Raw genomic sequence first — 16,795 nt, forward strand, 5'->3', positions numbered from 1 at the left:
CGTGCTTATATACCTTGTCAAGCTAAACATCAGCTATCCACGCGCCATAAGCTAAAATATAATTGGTTATACTAACTCTCTACACGCGCATAAACATAGGACACAATTGGTTATACTAACTCTGTACACGCGCATAAACATAGGACACAATTGGTTATACTAACTAAAACATGCAAAACTTGTCTCAGCCTAATTGGTCAAGATAAACTGCCGAATTAAGGTTCTTAGTGCCAAGATCCCTTTATCTTGGAATGTGCACCTGTGTTCTTCTAATTGGCATCTTTCTTTTTTTTTGTCTTCTTGTTTATTCTGTTCAAGGCCTTCTAAAGGCGTCTGGAATGCTTTTGCGACCGTTAGCTAAATATGTGTCCGCAACACTCCTCCTCTCTAGTTCAATGGGGAGGCCTACCGTAGGCCGTACCTGCTTGGTGTTGATGTGATAGACCGAGAGCTGCTGCAAGGCTGCAGACACAGTGTCGCCATCCCCAGAGTGTCGTGGTTTAACCCCAGCCAGCAACTAAACACCACGCAGCCGCTCACTCAATCCCCCCCACCCAGTGGGATGGGGGAGAAAATCGGGAAAAGAAGCAAAACCCGTGGGTTGAGATAAGAACGGTTTAATAGAACAGAAAAGAAGAAACTAATAATGATAATGATAACACTAATAAAATGACAACAGCAATAATGAAAGGATTGGAATGTACAAATGATGCGCAGTGCAATTGCTCACCACCCGCCGACCGACACCCAGCCAGTCCCCGAGCGGCGAATCCCTGCCCCCCACTTCCCCGTTCCTATACTGGATGGGACGTCACATGGTATGGAATACCCCGTTGGCCAGTTTGGGTCAGGTGCCCTGGCTGTGTCCTGTGCCAACTTCTTGTGCCCCTCCAGCTTTCTCACTGGCTGGGCATGAGAAGCTGAAAAATCCTTGACATTAGTCTAAACACTACTGAGCAACAACTGAAAACATCAGTGTGTTATCAACATTCTTCGCTCTGAACTCAAAACATAGCACTGTACCAGCTACTAGGAAGACAGTTAACTCTATCCCAGCTGAAACCAGGACACCAGAGAAAAGCTCAGCCATCACCTCCGCGATGTTACTGTAGGGAGTGGGCACACCCAGCAGCAGGGCCACAGTGGGCACCAGGTTCACCTGGGGAATGGCCTCAGGCTCCTGGAGAGACAGGGGAGGAACTGGAAATTCAGAAAGAACACAACAGTGTGGCTTTTCACTCGGGCTAGAGGACAGTGGGGGAGGCATCCCTGTTCAGAGGAGAATCTGGGAAAGCCAGAAGGGGAAAAAACACAGGGGAAGGCAGAGGCACAGCTCAGCCCTCCCTGAGTGCCCTGTGGAGGGGAGGATGCCTGCTGGGAGCTGCAGGTCCTTAGGTCTGGCCCTGGCTGTCTAACAGCTTGCCTGGCCCCACTCAAACACCCCTCACAGCTGGAGGGGCCTGAACATGGGTCCCTAACACTTCAGTCACCTGCATCCTGTGTCAGCCTTTCCACTGTTCTCTTGGGAAAGGTGACAAGACTCCCAGGCCCTCTCAATCTAAACAACAGTTACTCTCTGTAACCCCAGGATGCAGTTTTCATCCTGGATACCACTTCAGGCAGTGGCAGCTAAGGATCAGTTTCTTCTCACCTCAGGAGGGCCAGTGCCAAATAGGGGTGTTTTGCTGTACACAAACAGCACTGCATTCATTTCCTTCTCACTGTTGCTGCCATGGTCTCCAGTCTCTGTCATGCCATGGTCCCCAGCCACCAGAAGAAGGGTGTCATTCCCCAGGTGATCCACCAAGGACCTGTCACCGGGATAAGGAAGGTCAACCCTTGCCTGGGCAGGGGCCTAGGTAGCACAGGTGGGAAAGGACATGTCCCTACCAAGCCTGCCTGTGCCACAGAGGTGAGGCCCACAAAAGGATCTGAGCAAAACTAAGTGCTGATACAGAGCTATAACAACTGAGCCAGGTACCAGGGCAATGGATGCTTCAAAACTGAACTGAAAATTCAGAGCCCTGAGAGAGTGGACTAATCTTGCCTAGGTCCCCTGTGAACAGTAGCTGGTCCCTCAAGGCCTTCAGGGATCTTGACAAAATGCAATTCAGAAGGAAGGTTCCCAACAGGAACAAATTTCAGGCTGCTTCTATTTGGGATTCGTGTATTGCATCATGTTGTGTGAGCAATCTCCTACTTTTAAGGAAAAAAGAGGGGATTTGTCCCTGAAGGATGCATTAAGTATGACACAATGTATACTGCACTCTCAGATGCAGCAGGGCAAGTTACTCACACCTTCCAGCAGCAAAAATTAAAGCAGTCCTAAGAGTCAAAAGCCACAGCATTTGGAGCTGAGGCACGGCTGTGTGATCAGGATTTCTGAATCCCATTCTGCCCTCTGACACAAAGGCACAACTCATGGATCTGCAGCACAGTAAATGCAGCATTCCCTAGCCAGGTTCCTCCAAGTGCTTCTCAAACATTAGCCAAACCTCAGTGTGACAATCTCCATTTTAGAGACTGAGAGAGTGAGGCTCAGCTGTACTCTAGCTGCACCATCACCTGACAGTTTGGTTGAGAACCAAGGCTCCAAGACCTGAAGACAGCCTTACCTCTGAAACCAAACCCTGTTCTCTACCATTCCCCCATGAACATATCTACGCAACTGAGACTGCCCCATAGCTGGGGTTTCAGCTGCTGCTGGCCAAAGCCATTCTCCATGGTAACAGGAACAGTAAGTGTTCCCTGTTGCCCTCTGCATCTGTAAATGCCTTGGGAACACCCCACCAGCCTGGCCGAAGGAAGAGGCCAGCTGGCACCCCCCCCACCATACTAATCACCTGAGCATCTCATTCATCTGGGTGAGCTTCTTAGACATTTCAGGATGATCAGGTCCATGTTTGTGCCCACAGTGGTCCATGCTCAGGTAGTGAGCAATCAGCACGTCCCATTCACCACTGTCCACTGCAGAACAAGAGCAGCCTTGTCACACACTAGCCTGGGATTCAGGCACAGGTTTCTGGTTGCCTCTGGAAACTGCCATTTCTTCCCCTCCTACCATCTGCCCAGGCAGCCACACAGTTAAAGTTAAGTGTGAAGAAAGAGTTGCTACTCCTGCTCCATCCTGGCAGTGTATTTCTAGGACAGATGTAGAAGTCTAACCTGTAGCCTTGTTCCATCAAGCTGCACTCTCTCCCAAATTAAGGAAAGGTATTTACAGAAGCAGTTTACAGGCCCTGAAAGCTGGCTTATCTGTGGAAATCCAGCTAGAGCACTGTAATCCCCAGGCAGCAGTGTGTGACTTCCCAGTGCCACTCCATAACAGAAAAAACTCTTCAGCCCTACCCCAAACTTGCAATAGGACCTCTGCATCACATAAAGGGTTATCCAGGCCCTGGGGAAAGAGCTGCTTACCAGTTGCATAGAGATGCTGCAGGATCCCATTGTCCACAGTGTGAAGATCCTATACGTTAAAAGAAGGGAAGAAATACGAGCAGAAAAACTTCTTCAGTGTTGAGGTTTAACCCCAGCCGGCAACTAAGCACCACACAGCTGCTTGCTCACTCCCCCCCAGCAGGATGGGGGAAGAGAATCGGAAGGGTAAAAGTGAGAAAACTCGTGGGTTGAGATAAAAACAGTTTAATAATTGAAATAAAATATAATAATAATAATTATAATAAAAATAAATTGTAATGAAAAGGAAAATAACAGAGAGAGAGAAGTAAAACCCAAGAAAGACAAGTGATGCAAATGAAAACAATTGCTCACCACCAACCAACCGATGCCCAGCCAGTCCCTGAGCAGCACCCTCCTGCCAACCTCCCCCCTAGTTTTATTGCTAAGCATGACGTCATATGGTCTGGAATATCCCTTTGGTCAGTTGGGGTCAGCTGTCCCGGCTGTGTCCCCTCCCAACTTCTTGTGTACCCCCAGCCTACTCGCTGGTGGGGTGGGGTGAGAAGCAGACAAGGCCTTGACTATGTAAGCACTGCTCAGCAGTAACAAAAACATCCCTGAATTGCCAACACTGTTTGCAGCACAAATCCAAAACATAGCCCCATACTAGCTACTATGAAGAAATTTAACTCTATCCCAGCCAAAACCAGTACATTCGGGAAGAGTCCTTCCCAAGTGTCATCACCCATGAAAACCACTCTCCTTCCCGAGGCAGCAAGAAAGGAATTAATGAGACCAGGGAGCCCACCCAAGTCATGCCGTTACCCACACTAGCGCAAAAAGTCTGGGCATTTCCAGGTCATGGTCTGGAGCACTGGCTCCTCTCCAACCCACACTCAAAAGCGACCTAAAATTAAAATCACCATCTGGTTATAAATGAGTTTGAATACAGGGAGTGACCAGCCCTGTTTCTAAGCCTACAAGTGCCCCTCCCACTGAATCCACCAGCACAACCTCATTAGTTATTGTTGACCTCTGACACATCACCCCAGCAGAAAGATCTGGTTGAACAGGCCAAAAAGCAGACTGGTACCCATTCATACTACTGCAGCACTTAGGAAGGTGCAGCGCAAAGCAGACAAACCCTCACCAAAGGCCCCACAACCCCACTGTAAAACACAAGGCAGTAGATGGCTGCTGACAAACAGGGGCTGAGTGGAAGCCATGAGTCCTGGACTCTGACTTTAAACACAACACTGGTGGATTTTCATATGCAGAAAAGAGAAGGCAAAAATGTGATGCACTGCATGGTGGCAGTGGGGGGATCGGCTTGGAAGCAGTAGAGGCGGGCATGGTGGGGCTGGGAGATTGCGAGGTGGTGCAGGAAACTCAGCTTGTTCTCATAGGGCAGTGGGCTGACCTTGGTTGGGTTAAACCAGGCAAACTCAAAATGGAGGGCATTGATGATGACAAGCACAGACTTGGAAAAGCGCTGGGGCACCCAACAGGAGCCCAGCGGGAGGCTCTGCCTCTCCCACAGTGGCGCGTGAGTGAGTCTGAGCAGGAACTGCTGTTGGCAAGCTCAATCCAGGTGAGCAGGAAGCCACTCATGAAGAGCCTGATACCAGCAAAAAAGAGAAAGCAGACCCAGGCTAGGAAGAGCAGCACTGGCCTCCACTGCATCCTAGGGGGAAGGATAGGTAAGCTCAGGCCCCTAAGGCTCTACCTGGGCCAAGTACCACCACCCCCTCCCGCCAGTACCCATCCCTGGCCACTGCCCTGCACCCCAACACCCCTCACGCCCACCTGTCCCCTGATACTCCCCAGACCCCCTCAGCCACTACCCTGTGACTTGACTTTACCCATTACCACCCCATACCCTGGTAACTGCCCTGTGCACAGCTCCCCCTTGTACCCCCCACCATGCTGTACCCCGATCCCCCTCCTACTTCCCAGTGCTGCCCAGCCGCTCTCTGGCACACCAGCCTCTCTCATGCACCCCCAGCCATGATGCAGTACCTTGACCCCCAGCTCCTGGGCTGCTACCTTTCACCCAAGTCCCCCTTATACCCCCAGCATCCCTCGTACCCCACAGACACTGCCTGACACCCTGACTCTCCTCCTGCCCCCCAGCACCTCAGCTTCCCTCACAGCCCCTCAACCCCTGCGGCCCCTCAGCGCCCCCCCGTGGCAGTGTGCTCCCCCCCCAACCTGACTTGTATTTCCCGTAACCCTGCTCAAGTGATAACCACCAGTGGCAGTTGTAATGGATGTGTCTGGTTGTGATGGCTGCATCCAGCTCAAAGTGGGTTCGGGGGAGACAGATAACAACACAGTAGCCAAGGGCTAATTTGAACAGTGCGCCCACCTAACCACAGTACTGGTCAATGTCCGACTCAAGCCAAATTTGGAAGAAACTAACATCTGTAGTCGGTATGCAAATATGACTATAAGTCAATTATCTTACTCCGTAAATAGTGGACAGCCATGGGCCCATTGAGCTCTCCTGCACAGCAGCGGGCTGCACGCCAGGATCTCCCCTTGAGTAGGGCTGCCTCTCAAGGTTACTCCTTGAGGTTGAGAGAGTCCTTGCCGCAACAGATACTCAGTAAGTGATTAATAGCATGCTAAACTTTGAAATCCTAAGTGATATAAAGGATTGATTGTGCATATATAATCTTTTAGACATAAACCGTTGACCAAGTCTGGGACTAAGTCTGGATCCAGCCGCACCTAAACTCCCCTCTGAGAAGGAGTTTAGAACGCAAGGGGGTCCTTTCTGAACCTCATGACTCAATGGGAGGGTCTCCCTGACAGTTTTGTCTGACCCTGTCCTCTATGCAGTAGATAATCAAGTGAACCTTGCCATCGAATCTTGTTAAACCACCGTCGCATTTACTATCAAACTTTGTTAAATTGCTTTTATATCAATAAACATATTGCTACTTCTCTCTTATGAGTGGAGTGTGTCACTCCATCTGCGACGCACCCCCCGCCCCTTGTGCCCCCCCAGCTCCTCTCGCCCCACCGTCCCTCTCCCCGGAAGCGCCAGGCACGGCGGCTGCCCAAGAGCGGCGGCGCGGGAAGCGGCAGCACCCCCATGCGGCCGGGTGCCGCCCGGCTTCCCCACCTCCCTCGGGGTGGGTGTGGGGACCCCGAGCACCCCCAGCTAAAGCGAGACGTTGCCTTAATTAATTAATTGCCACAGCCGTTCTGCTCCCCATGGTGCACGCTACAAGGAGCATGCTATAGGAAACCTGCGCACCCCAGAGGCAGCGGCACTGTTGTGAGGCACCAGGTGGGGGTTGCATGTGACTGCAGCGGGCAGGACAGGGACCCCACAGCCCCGGAGAGGGATCCCCCCCCGGAGAAGGATCCCCAGGCTCCTCTTGCAGATCATGGCACCTTCCCGCAGATCAGCAGGAGCTCCCGGCAGAAGCCTGCTTAGGAGGGATGGTCCCCCTCAGTGGCACACAGCAGGTTGCGCTCCCGAGTGCCAGGGGATGTGCTGCAGCACCAGTACCATTTATTACATTATTTAAATCCAAATACAAAATAAAGACCAAGGGAATGACGCCGTGAAAAGCTGAAATCAGGACTCAATAGTCAGGATGACTATTAAGTAGGTATTCTTTATTGCAGCGCTGGGCGCACAGGGGATCGCTCCTCCTAATATGCGTGCCACGCCAGGTCAGTTATACAGCTTATATGCAACTTATACATACATATTCATAGAAGTGATTAACATATTCATGATTTTCTGAGAACTCATTATCATAGGTCCACATGCGCATTATAGTCTTTGGGTGGGCTTCAGAGACATCTGGTGGTCGTTTACTTCATCCACTCCATCACCATGCCCCCTTGGTGAACTATAGCTTTTACTCCCGTGTTCTTGCTGACAAAACCACAGAGCTAGTTTCAGTCGGTTCTGCAGTCTTGAGGCATCCTGTGCCTCTTTATCTCATAGTGTCCTTGCATTCCATTCCCGAAGATAAGTTCCATTAAAAGATTACCGTGTGCTTACATGTACGATTCACAATACCACTGTTACATAGTTCATTGCTGCTGCTTGTTAAAAAGTTTTGGCTAGTAAATTTCCATCAAGCTTTCGCTTCAGGAAGAAGAGCAGCATCTGACCAGGGAGGGCAGCAGGACAGGACTGCCCACAGCCTGGCAGGCCCCAGGCAAGGGTCCAGGATATTTCTGGCTCTACTAGCTAGCGTTGGCCTGTTCTGCCTTAAGCACCTACATGGTGGGAGGCTGGGGGTCCTTACGGGCTGGAAGCATCTCATCATGGGTCTTCACAGCTTGCAGCTTGGTCAGCATAGCGTAGATGCCCAGGCCTGAAGGGAATGAGAGCCATGGGGGAGGAGAGGGGAAACTGCATGCTCCAGGGCTGTGGCAGGAAAAGACACTGTGTTGGAGCAGGCAATTCCACTGTGTCGCAAGTCAAGCAAGCAGGTCAGAAGACCAGCTTGGCTGAACAGGGAACTCCTCTTGGAGCTCAAGAGGAAAAAGAAATTGTACAATCTCTGGAAGCGAGGTCACGCTTCGCAGGAAGATTAGAGAGCTGTGGTTTGCATATGCAGGGAGAAGACACAAAAGGCCAAAGCTCAATTAGAGTTAAAACTGGCCAGTGTTATTTCAGGTAACAAGAAGGGCTTTTTTAAGTATGTTAATAGCAAGAGGAGGTCTAAAGAAAACATTGGACTGATACTTGTTGAAGATGGTCACTTGACAAATAGGGATGAAGAAAAAGCAGAGGCATTCAATGCTTTTTTTGCCTCAGTCTTTAATAATACTGATAGCAGACCGGGCAGCCTAAGGTCTGAGTCAGAGAACCACGAGTGTGGGAACAGTGACTTTCCATTTGTGGACACTGAATATGTAAGGGACCAGCTGTATCAGCTGAATGTTCACAAGTCCATGGGGCCTGATGGGATTCATCCCAGAGTACTGAAGGAGTTAGCGGATGTTACGGCAGGACCCCACTCGATCATCTACCAAAGGTCTTGGGAGTCTGGGGAGGTCCCTGCTGACTGGAAGCTAGCCAGTGTTATTCCAATCTACAAGAAGGATGTGAGGGAAGACCCAGGAAACTACAGACCTGTTAGTCTAACCTCAGTTCCTGGAAAAATTATGGAGAAGATCATACTGGGTGCTACTGAAAGGCATTTAAAGAACAATGCAGTCATCAGGTACAGTCAACACGGGTTCACAAAGGGAAAGTCCTGTTTAACTAATTTGATATCCTTCTATGATAAGGTCACCCACCTAGTGGATGAAGGGAAGGTGGTGGATGTAGTTTTTCTGGATTTTAGTAAGGCTTTTGATTCCATCCCTCACAGCATCCATCTGGACAAGTTGTCCAACTGTGGGATGAGCAGGTGCACAGTGCACTGGGTGAAGAACTGGCTGAAGGGCAGGGCTCAAAGGGTTGTAATAAATGGGGCTACATCTGCCTGGTAACCAGTCACCAGCGGTATTCCTCAGGGCTCAGTTCTAGGGCCAGTCCTGTTCAATATTTTTATCAATGATCTGGAGGCAGGAGTTGAATGCACTATTAGCAAGTTTGCTGACGATACCAAACTGGGAGGTGCTGTTGACTCTCTCAAGAAACAAGAGGCCTTGCAGAGGGATCTAGATAGATTGGAGCATTGGACAATCATTAATGGGATTAAATTTAACAAGAACAAATGCTGGATTCTGCATCTGGGACAGAGTAACGCCAGGCACAAGTATAGATTGGGAGAGGAGTGGCTGGAGAGCAGCCCTGCAGAAAGGGATCTGAGGGTGCTGGTCGATAGCAGGCTCAATAGGAGTCAGCAGTGTGTCCTGGCAGCCAAGAGGGCAAACCACATCCTGGGGTGCATCAAACACAGCATAACCAGCCAGTCAAGAGAGGTGATTATCCCACTGTCTTTAGCGCTGGTGCGGCCTCACCTTGAGTACTGTGTGCAGTTCTGGGCCCCACAATTTAAGAAGGATGTTAAGGTCCTTGAATGTGTCCAGAAGAGGGCAACAAAGCTGGCGAAAGGGCTGGAAGGCACGTCCTATGAGGAGCGGCTAAGGACTCGGGGGTTTGTCTAGTTTAGAGAAAAGGAGGCTGAGGGGCGACCTGATTGCTCTCTACAGCTTCCTGAGGAGGGGAAGTGGAGAGGGAGGTGCTGATCTCTTCTCCCTGGTATCCAGTGACAGGACAAATGGGAATGGTTCAAAGCTGCATTAGGGGAGGATCAGACTAGATATTAGGAAACATTTCTTTACAGAGAGGGTGGTCAAACACTGGAACAGACTTCCTAGAGAGGTGGTTGATGCCCCAAGCCTGTCAGTATTTAAGAGGCATTTGGGCAGTGCCCTTAATAACATGCTTTAACTTTTGGTCAGCCCTGAATTGGTCAGGCAGTTGGACCAGATGATCATTGTAGGTCCCTTCCAACTGAAATATTCTATTCTATTCTAAGACTGGACAGGCAGTAGGAGTGGGACAGGGCAGGCAGGGCCATGAGATGATGGCTTCAGGAGCTGGCCTGAACCCCTGCTCCATGTTCAGCCCCGTTCAGGGCTCCTGTTAAAAAAAATAACCAAAACAAGACCCATCTTCAAGGATTCACTAATAGGTCAACTGAAACAGAAGCCCTCTAAGCAAAGGGCATTTTGCTGTTAAGCGTATGAGCCTGGCCATGCAGACCCCCCAGGGTTTTGAGAAATGCTGCTAGATGCTGGCAGCTCCATGATCCACCTCCCCAGCTCACCCGGAAGACTCTGTAGAGGGAGAGTTTGCCAAGTTCAGATCTCATGGTGGTCTGGGCCAGCTGGGTCACTGCATATTCAGGATCTTCCACCCCATAGCTGGCCTGGAGAGCAGAAGCAAAAAACAGAGTCGATGGCAGTGCTGAGAGGGACCCCAAACGAGGCAGGATGAGCAAACACTAAGCACTAAGACGAGAAACCTGCCACAGACACCCCTGCCAAAGAAAAGCAGGGTCCAGAGCTGAGATCTGCCTTCCCCTCCTCCTCCCATTCCCTAGGGAGGGAACAGGGTACTCAGCCCACCTGCCTCGCAGAGCACAGCAAGCCAGGCAGAGGCTGAAGCACGTGTCCTGTCGTGAAGCGAGCCAGCAGAGCCAGGTGAGCGGTGCCTGAGGGGTTGCCAAGGCGGCCAGCTGGGCGACGCGGCACACAGACTGTGCTGGGTGCAGCCAGGGACACTAGGAGGCTGCCAGTTTGACTCATGCCGAGTGTCAGCGCAGCAGGGACAGTACCTTGTAGGGGTCCATAACCCTGGATACAGTGGAAGGAGAAGGGCAGGATGCAGCAGCTGTTCCTTACCTAGGGTGACAGCTGACTGCTCTGGGACGTTAATGATGATTTCTTTGAGACTCTGCACATAACGAATCTGGTCCAGCAGAGGGATGAGGAAGTTCAAACCCTGGGAAAAGGGTGGGAATTAGACAGCCGAGCCCTCTAATCTGGGGTTTCACCCCCCCCAGAGAGCTCAGCCAGGCTAGAGAGGGCTGTGCAAACAAAGCTCAAGTATGCTACACACTGTAGATGCTGCAGGCAGAGCAAACGTACTTCCCACACAGAGGAAATTTAGGTTTCTCAGTGCTTTTAACACCCTACCAAAGGAAATTAGTGTACAAGCAGCCAAAAGGATCACAATCTGGAAGAATATGCACACCCCCCACACCCCCCCGAATCCTCACGCAAAGAACACACCTCGCTACAGCTTTAGGAACCTGCTGAATCCAGAAGGGAAGAAAAACAGCTCCTTACAGGCTCAAGGATTCAGTGGAACTTGCCCATCCACTCCACCACCCAAGCCTCCTGCTGCGGCACAAAGAGCACTGAACCAGGCAGCCCTGCCCCAGCCCCTTGCACGTGACAATCCTCCTCCTCCAGGCCCTGCTCTCCCATCTGGGATTGCTGCTCATGGCCCTGATACACCAGGGCAGGAAACATCACTGACACCCAGAACAAGCACACACTGTGAGGGGACATGGGCTGTCCCCACAGGGATGAGACCTGGGCCCCAGTATCAGTGCAAGTGTCAGGGCCTTCCCTGCAGGTGTAGGGGGGGGCTCACCCCAGTGTTGGAGCTTTCTCCACATCTTTCCTTCCCTCACATCCCCGCATGGGGGGGAGGAATAAAGCCTCCCTGACACTGTAAGGGAAAGGAAGGTGTGGGGTGGGGTCTCTTCTGCCCCACTCAGCCCCCTGTAACCTGGTAAGACTCCTTCCTCCCACCTCTCTCTACCCCCCACCTCGGTCCCAGGCCCCCCTTGCCAGCCTGTCCCTCCCCAGCTGTGGCTGCCTTCCGGCTCCCCCCAAGGACCTGCTCCCCCTGGGCACTCTCTTACCCTCCTCCCCACAGCCACAGCCCCTCACTCCCCCCAGCTCTCCTCACTACCTCCCATGCCCAGCTCCCCACAGCTTCCTCACTAACCCCCATGCCCCTCCCCGCACCACAACCTACCCCCCAGGCCTCCACAGCCCCTCACATCCACTTCTACACTCATTTCCTCCCCAGCCCCACATCCCCCAACCCATTCCCCCCCCAGTTCACCTCACCACTTCTCATACCAGGTTGCCCCCTGTCCCCCAACACTACTCCCCAACCAAACTCCCACCCGGCCCCCTCAATACCCCCATACCCATTTGCCCCCAGGCCTCCTCTGCGCACCCCAATACCCCTATCCCTACCCAGCTCCCCCCAGCCGAGCCCCCATGAACCTCTTCCATCCCTCCCTCAGAGTCCCAACACCAGCTCCCCCACGCCCCACCTGCGGCAGACCGAGACGAGGCCAGACCAGGCCGCACCAGCATCACGCCGCCGCCACTCCCCCCACCGCCCCGGAAGGCCTCCCGGGATGCCCCGCCTCTTCCGGGTGAGCACCCCGGGGCACCCCGTCCCGCTGCGGCGGCCGCTGCCCCTGGTTCCGCCGTCCCCGGGAGCGGCGAGATGCGGAGACTGGGCTCTGTTTCCAAACGGGCATTTATTAAATTAAAAACAAACACGAAAAGTACCGGTACAGCCTCGCCGGGCAGCTGCCAGCCTCCCCGCCGCGGCGAGTGAGGCCCGAGGCCGTGGGGCGAGGGGGAACCCTAGTGTCCTGGGGGGAGTGGGACCCCGGGCCCCGGTGCTGTGGACGGAGGGGATCCTGGGACCCTGATGTCATGGGGCAAGAGGTACTCCAGGACCCGGTGCCGTGGGGGGAGCAGGCCCCCACTGTGGGGGTGGTGGTGAGTGGGACCCTGCCCCCCCCCCAGCCCAGCAGGGCCAGAGCCTCTCGGCCTCCCGGCCTCCCCATGGCAGGGGAGAGCAGGGCCTCGCCCCCCCAAGTGTGGCAGATGTAATGAACTGGTTAACTTTGTTCATGAAATCGCATGTGGGGGTAGAGACATTCCTCGCTTATCTAAAACCACAGTATCCAGTTAAGTACCGATGATTAACGAAAGACATTCCACCTAACAAACAAATGACAGCGCAAACGCACACACAATGCAGAAGATACCAGCCGTCACGTAGACAGAAACTAGAAACTGTATAAATAAAGGGACTCTTCCCCATTTTCGGCGCGAGCCTTTGGCGGAGCACTGTCTCCCCGGCCGCCCAGCGCTGTTTTGCTCTCTTATCGCTTGCTAATAAATTCGATCTTGTCATTTAATACAAATTGGCTCCTCCAATTTGTCACGAGCGTCTATAACAAACTTGGTGCCGTGACTCGGATCCAGGTTCTTTGGTGCGGACCCTCGCAAACGGGGAGGCGCCCTATCCCTGGATAGCCCCGTCTTGAGGAGGTGCCGCCACCATACCCTGGACCCACGAACCCCCTTTAAATTACGATAATGGAGCAAAAGAACCTGCAGGACCCCTTAAATTTTGTGCACGAAGACCAAACGAAGACCCCAGGAGCGGGTGAGTATATAAATTGTGAGCCGTTTGGTTGGGGTGGTTATCCCGAGGTGCGACTGTGTGAGAGGTCTATCTGAGATCACGCGAGTGCAGACCCTCCAGTAGTGCAGTTCTCGTAGCCCGCGAGGGAGCGAGTCACGACTGAGGGGAAGTGTGTGTGTGTGGATAAAGGCACCTCGGAAGATGGGGCAGAGGAAAAGCAAGCCCTCTGGACCCATGGGGATGGGGAAGAAAGATAAGTTACCAGACATACCCCCAGATAGTCCCCTAGGCCTGATGATAAGATATTGGAACAGTTCCCCAAGGAGAAAGAATAAGTCTAAGGAAAAGATGATTAATTATTGTATGGCGATTTGGGGTGGGAAACCCCTCAGCAATCCTCATGTACTCTGGCTCGTGTTCGGGTCCTCTGAGGATTGGGTGTGTCAACAATTAAATATATGGGTAAACAATAGGAGACCACCAGCCGGCCCAGAGGAGAGCGAATATGCTGCCTTATGGATTCCCCAATCTCGGGAACCGTCATTCCTCTTTGCCTTAAGGGAAAAAAGACCGGAAAAACCCCGAAAGGATGATGAGGACCCCCTTTGGCCTCCTCCCTATGCCCCTCAGGCCCCTCCACCTCAGGACCCACCCCAAGGCCAGGGAATAGCCCAGGCCCAGGAGGGGTCAGATTCGGAACCTGATTCCCCGACACCGGCACCCCCTCCCAGAAAGTCTGCACGTAATAGAATAAGGCGAGGAGAGGAGAGATTGTTTCCTCTTCGGGAAATGTTAGTGCCTGGTGGGGATGGACGGGGGGGACCGGGAACGGGGTATGTGGCAGTTCCCCTTAATACGGGGGATGTAAGGGAATTTAAGAAGGAAATGGGGAGTTTGTTAGATGATCCCCTGGGGGTAGCTGAGAGGCTGGATCAATTCTTGGGACCGAATTTGTACACGTGGGATGAATTACAGTCTATCCTGAGCATACTATTTACCGTGGAAGAGAGGGACATGATTAGAAGGGCTGGAATGAGAGTGTGGGATCAGCAACATCAAGCTGGCCCGGCTGTGGATCAGAAGTGGCCTTTAAATCGGCCAGACTGAAATAACCAGGATCCAGCTCATAGGAATAATATGTCAGATCTGAGAACAATTATAATTCAGGGGATATGAGAATCTGTTCCCCGAGGTCAGAATATTAATAAAGCCTTTAGTGAACAACAGAAGAAAGATGAAACCCCGACAGAATGGCTTGAAAGGCTAAGAAAAAGTTTCCAGTTATACTCTGGGGTGGACCCTGCTACCCCTGTGGGACAGGCGTTGCTGAAAACTCAGTTTGTGGCAAAATCTTGGGGAGATATTAGGAAAAAGTTAGAGAAAATTGAGGACTGGCAGGAGCGGGGGCTGGATGAATTACTTAGAGAGGCTCAGAAGGTGTATGTGAGGCAAGAAGAGGAAACTGAAAAGCGGCAGACTAGGCTACTGGTTGCTGTGGTAAGAAAAGGACAGAAAGGTGTGATAGGTCTGGTGGGGGAGATAAGGAAAGAATTGAGAGGAGAGGAGATAAAGCCGTGGAATGTTTCTATTGCGGGAAAAAAGGACACATGAAGAGAGAATGTAGAAAAAGGATTCAGGATGAGAAAGCGTTCCGGGAGGATTAGCGGGGTCAGGGGCTCTATGTGCTGAGGACCCCTGGTAAGAAAGAGCCCTTGATAACTTTAAAAGTGGGTCCTCAGCGCCAGGAGGTGACCTTTCTTGTGGATACCGGAGCCGAAAGGTCTACTGTACAATCATTACCTCCAGGATGTAAAATATCTGGGGATAAAGTTAATGTAATTGGAGCAAAAGGGGAACCATTTAGGGTCCCCGTTATAAAAGATGTGGCGGTGGAATCAAGTTGCCGATATGGAATTGGAACGCTGTTGTTAGTACCTGAAGCGGAATACAACTTATTAGGTAGGGATTTAATCGTAAAGATGGGGATTTGGGTGGACGTGGAAAAGGAAGAGTTAAAAATCAGGCTTTGTCCCCTTACAGAGGTGGACGAGAAGCAAATTAACCCCGAAGTGTGGTATACTCCCGAAACAGTTGGAAAACTGGATATTGAACCGTTTGAGGTGGTTATTAAGAACCCCGAGATTCCAGTGAGAATTAAACAATATCCCTTATCTAATGAGGGGAGAAGGGGACTAAAACCTGAGATCGAGAGACTATTGGGAAAAGGGTTACTTGAACCCTGCATGTCCCCTTTTAATACCCCGATTTTACCAGTAAAGAAATCCAATGGCAGCTATCGGTTGGTGCATGACTTAAGGGAAATCAATAAACGAACTGTCAGCCGGTTCCCGGTAGTGGCAAACCCACACACCCTGTTGAGTCAATTGGGGCCCGAGAACCAATGGTATAGTGTAATAGATCTTAAGGATGCATTCTGGTCATGCCCTCTAAAGGAGGAATGTAGGGATTATTTTGCCTTCGAGTGGGAAGACCCAGACACTCATAGGAGACAGCAGTTAAGGTGGACTGTACTTCCCCAAGGGTTTACGGAATCCCCAAACTTATTTGGACAAGCCCTAGAAAGGATTCTACGGGAATACCGGCTGCAAGATGGGGTCGTGCTAGTACAGTATGTGGATGACTTATTGTTGGCAGGAGAAAATCAAGAGGCAGTCAGAAAAGAAAGCATACGGTTGTTAAATTTCTTGAGCCTTCAAGGCCTCAAGGTATCACGGTCGAAACTACAGTTTGTGGAAGAGGAGGTAAAATATTTAGGACACTGGATAAGCAAGGGGACTAAGAAGTTAGACCCCGAACGAGTAAATGGAATTTTATCACTGAAAGCCCCGAGGAATAAACGACAGATTAGACAATTGTTGGGGCTATTTGGGTATTGTAGGCAGTGGATTGAGAACTTTAGTGCGAAAGTGCGATTTTTGTATCAAAAGTTAACTATGGATGGATTGCTTAAATGGACCCAAGAGGATGAGGAGAGATTAGAGAGTCTTAAAGCTGATCTAGTTAACGCCCCTGTCTTGAGTTTGCCTGATGTGAAGAGACCCTTTTATTTATTTGTGGCCACTGAGGAGGGGACAGCATACGGGGTTTTGACCCAGGAGTGGGCAGGGAAAAAGAAACCCGTAGGGTATATTTCCAAATTATTAGACCCCGTCAGTAGAGGGTGGCCCACCTGTTTACAGGCAGTCGTTGCTGTAGCCCTGATCGTGGAAGAAGTGAATAAGGTAACATTTGGAAGTGAATTAAGGGTGTTCTCTCCCCATAATATTCGAGGGGTTCTCCAACAAAAGGCTGAAAAATGGATCACCGATGCCAGGCTTTTAAAATATGAGGGGATCCTAATCCATTCCCCTAAATTGGAGATCGGAACAACAAGCTTGCAGAACCCGGCACAGTTTTTGTATGGGGGTCCTGAAGAGGAGCTAACACATAATTGCCTCCAAACCATTGAAGAACAAACAAAAATTAGGCCAG

At 51.3% G+C, this 16,795-nt stretch overlaps 1 protein-coding gene and 1 long non-coding RNA gene across 2 annotated transcripts in view; both read right to left on the bottom strand.

Moving 5' to 3' along the window:
• LOC128136154 (GPI ethanolamine phosphate transferase 3-like) overlaps nt 1–4,172 on the bottom strand; it is a gene marked incomplete at its 5' end in the record, with an annotated part of 66,540 nt that extends 62,368 nt beyond the window's left edge. The window contains 6 exon segments of the mRNA XM_052775326.1: nt 422–491; nt 1,077–1,180; nt 1,652–1,811; nt 2,844–2,967; nt 3,418–3,508; nt 4,113–4,172. Of these exon segments, the coding sequence (XP_052631286.1) occupies nt 422–491; nt 1,077–1,180; nt 1,652–1,811; nt 2,844–2,967; nt 3,418–3,508; nt 4,113–4,172 (609 nt within the window).
• A 3,015-nt stretch (nt 4,173–7,187) lies between these two features.
• LOC128136188 (uncharacterized) lies at nt 7,188–11,247 on the bottom strand. Its single transcript, XR_008233279.1, has 3 exons — nt 11,125–11,247; nt 10,735–10,834; nt 7,188–10,259 (listed from the first exon to the last, which is right to left on the bottom strand). It is a non-coding gene; the product is annotated as an uncharacterized LOC128136188 (long non-coding RNA).
• Between the last annotated feature and the right edge of the window lie 5,548 nt (nt 11,248–16,795).

This window comes from Harpia harpyja, chromosome W (genome assembly GCF_026419915.1).
Source record: "Harpia harpyja isolate bHarHar1 chromosome W, bHarHar1 primary haplotype, whole genome shotgun sequence".
Lineage (NCBI taxonomy): Eukaryota > Metazoa > Chordata > Aves > Accipitriformes > Accipitridae > Harpia > Harpia harpyja.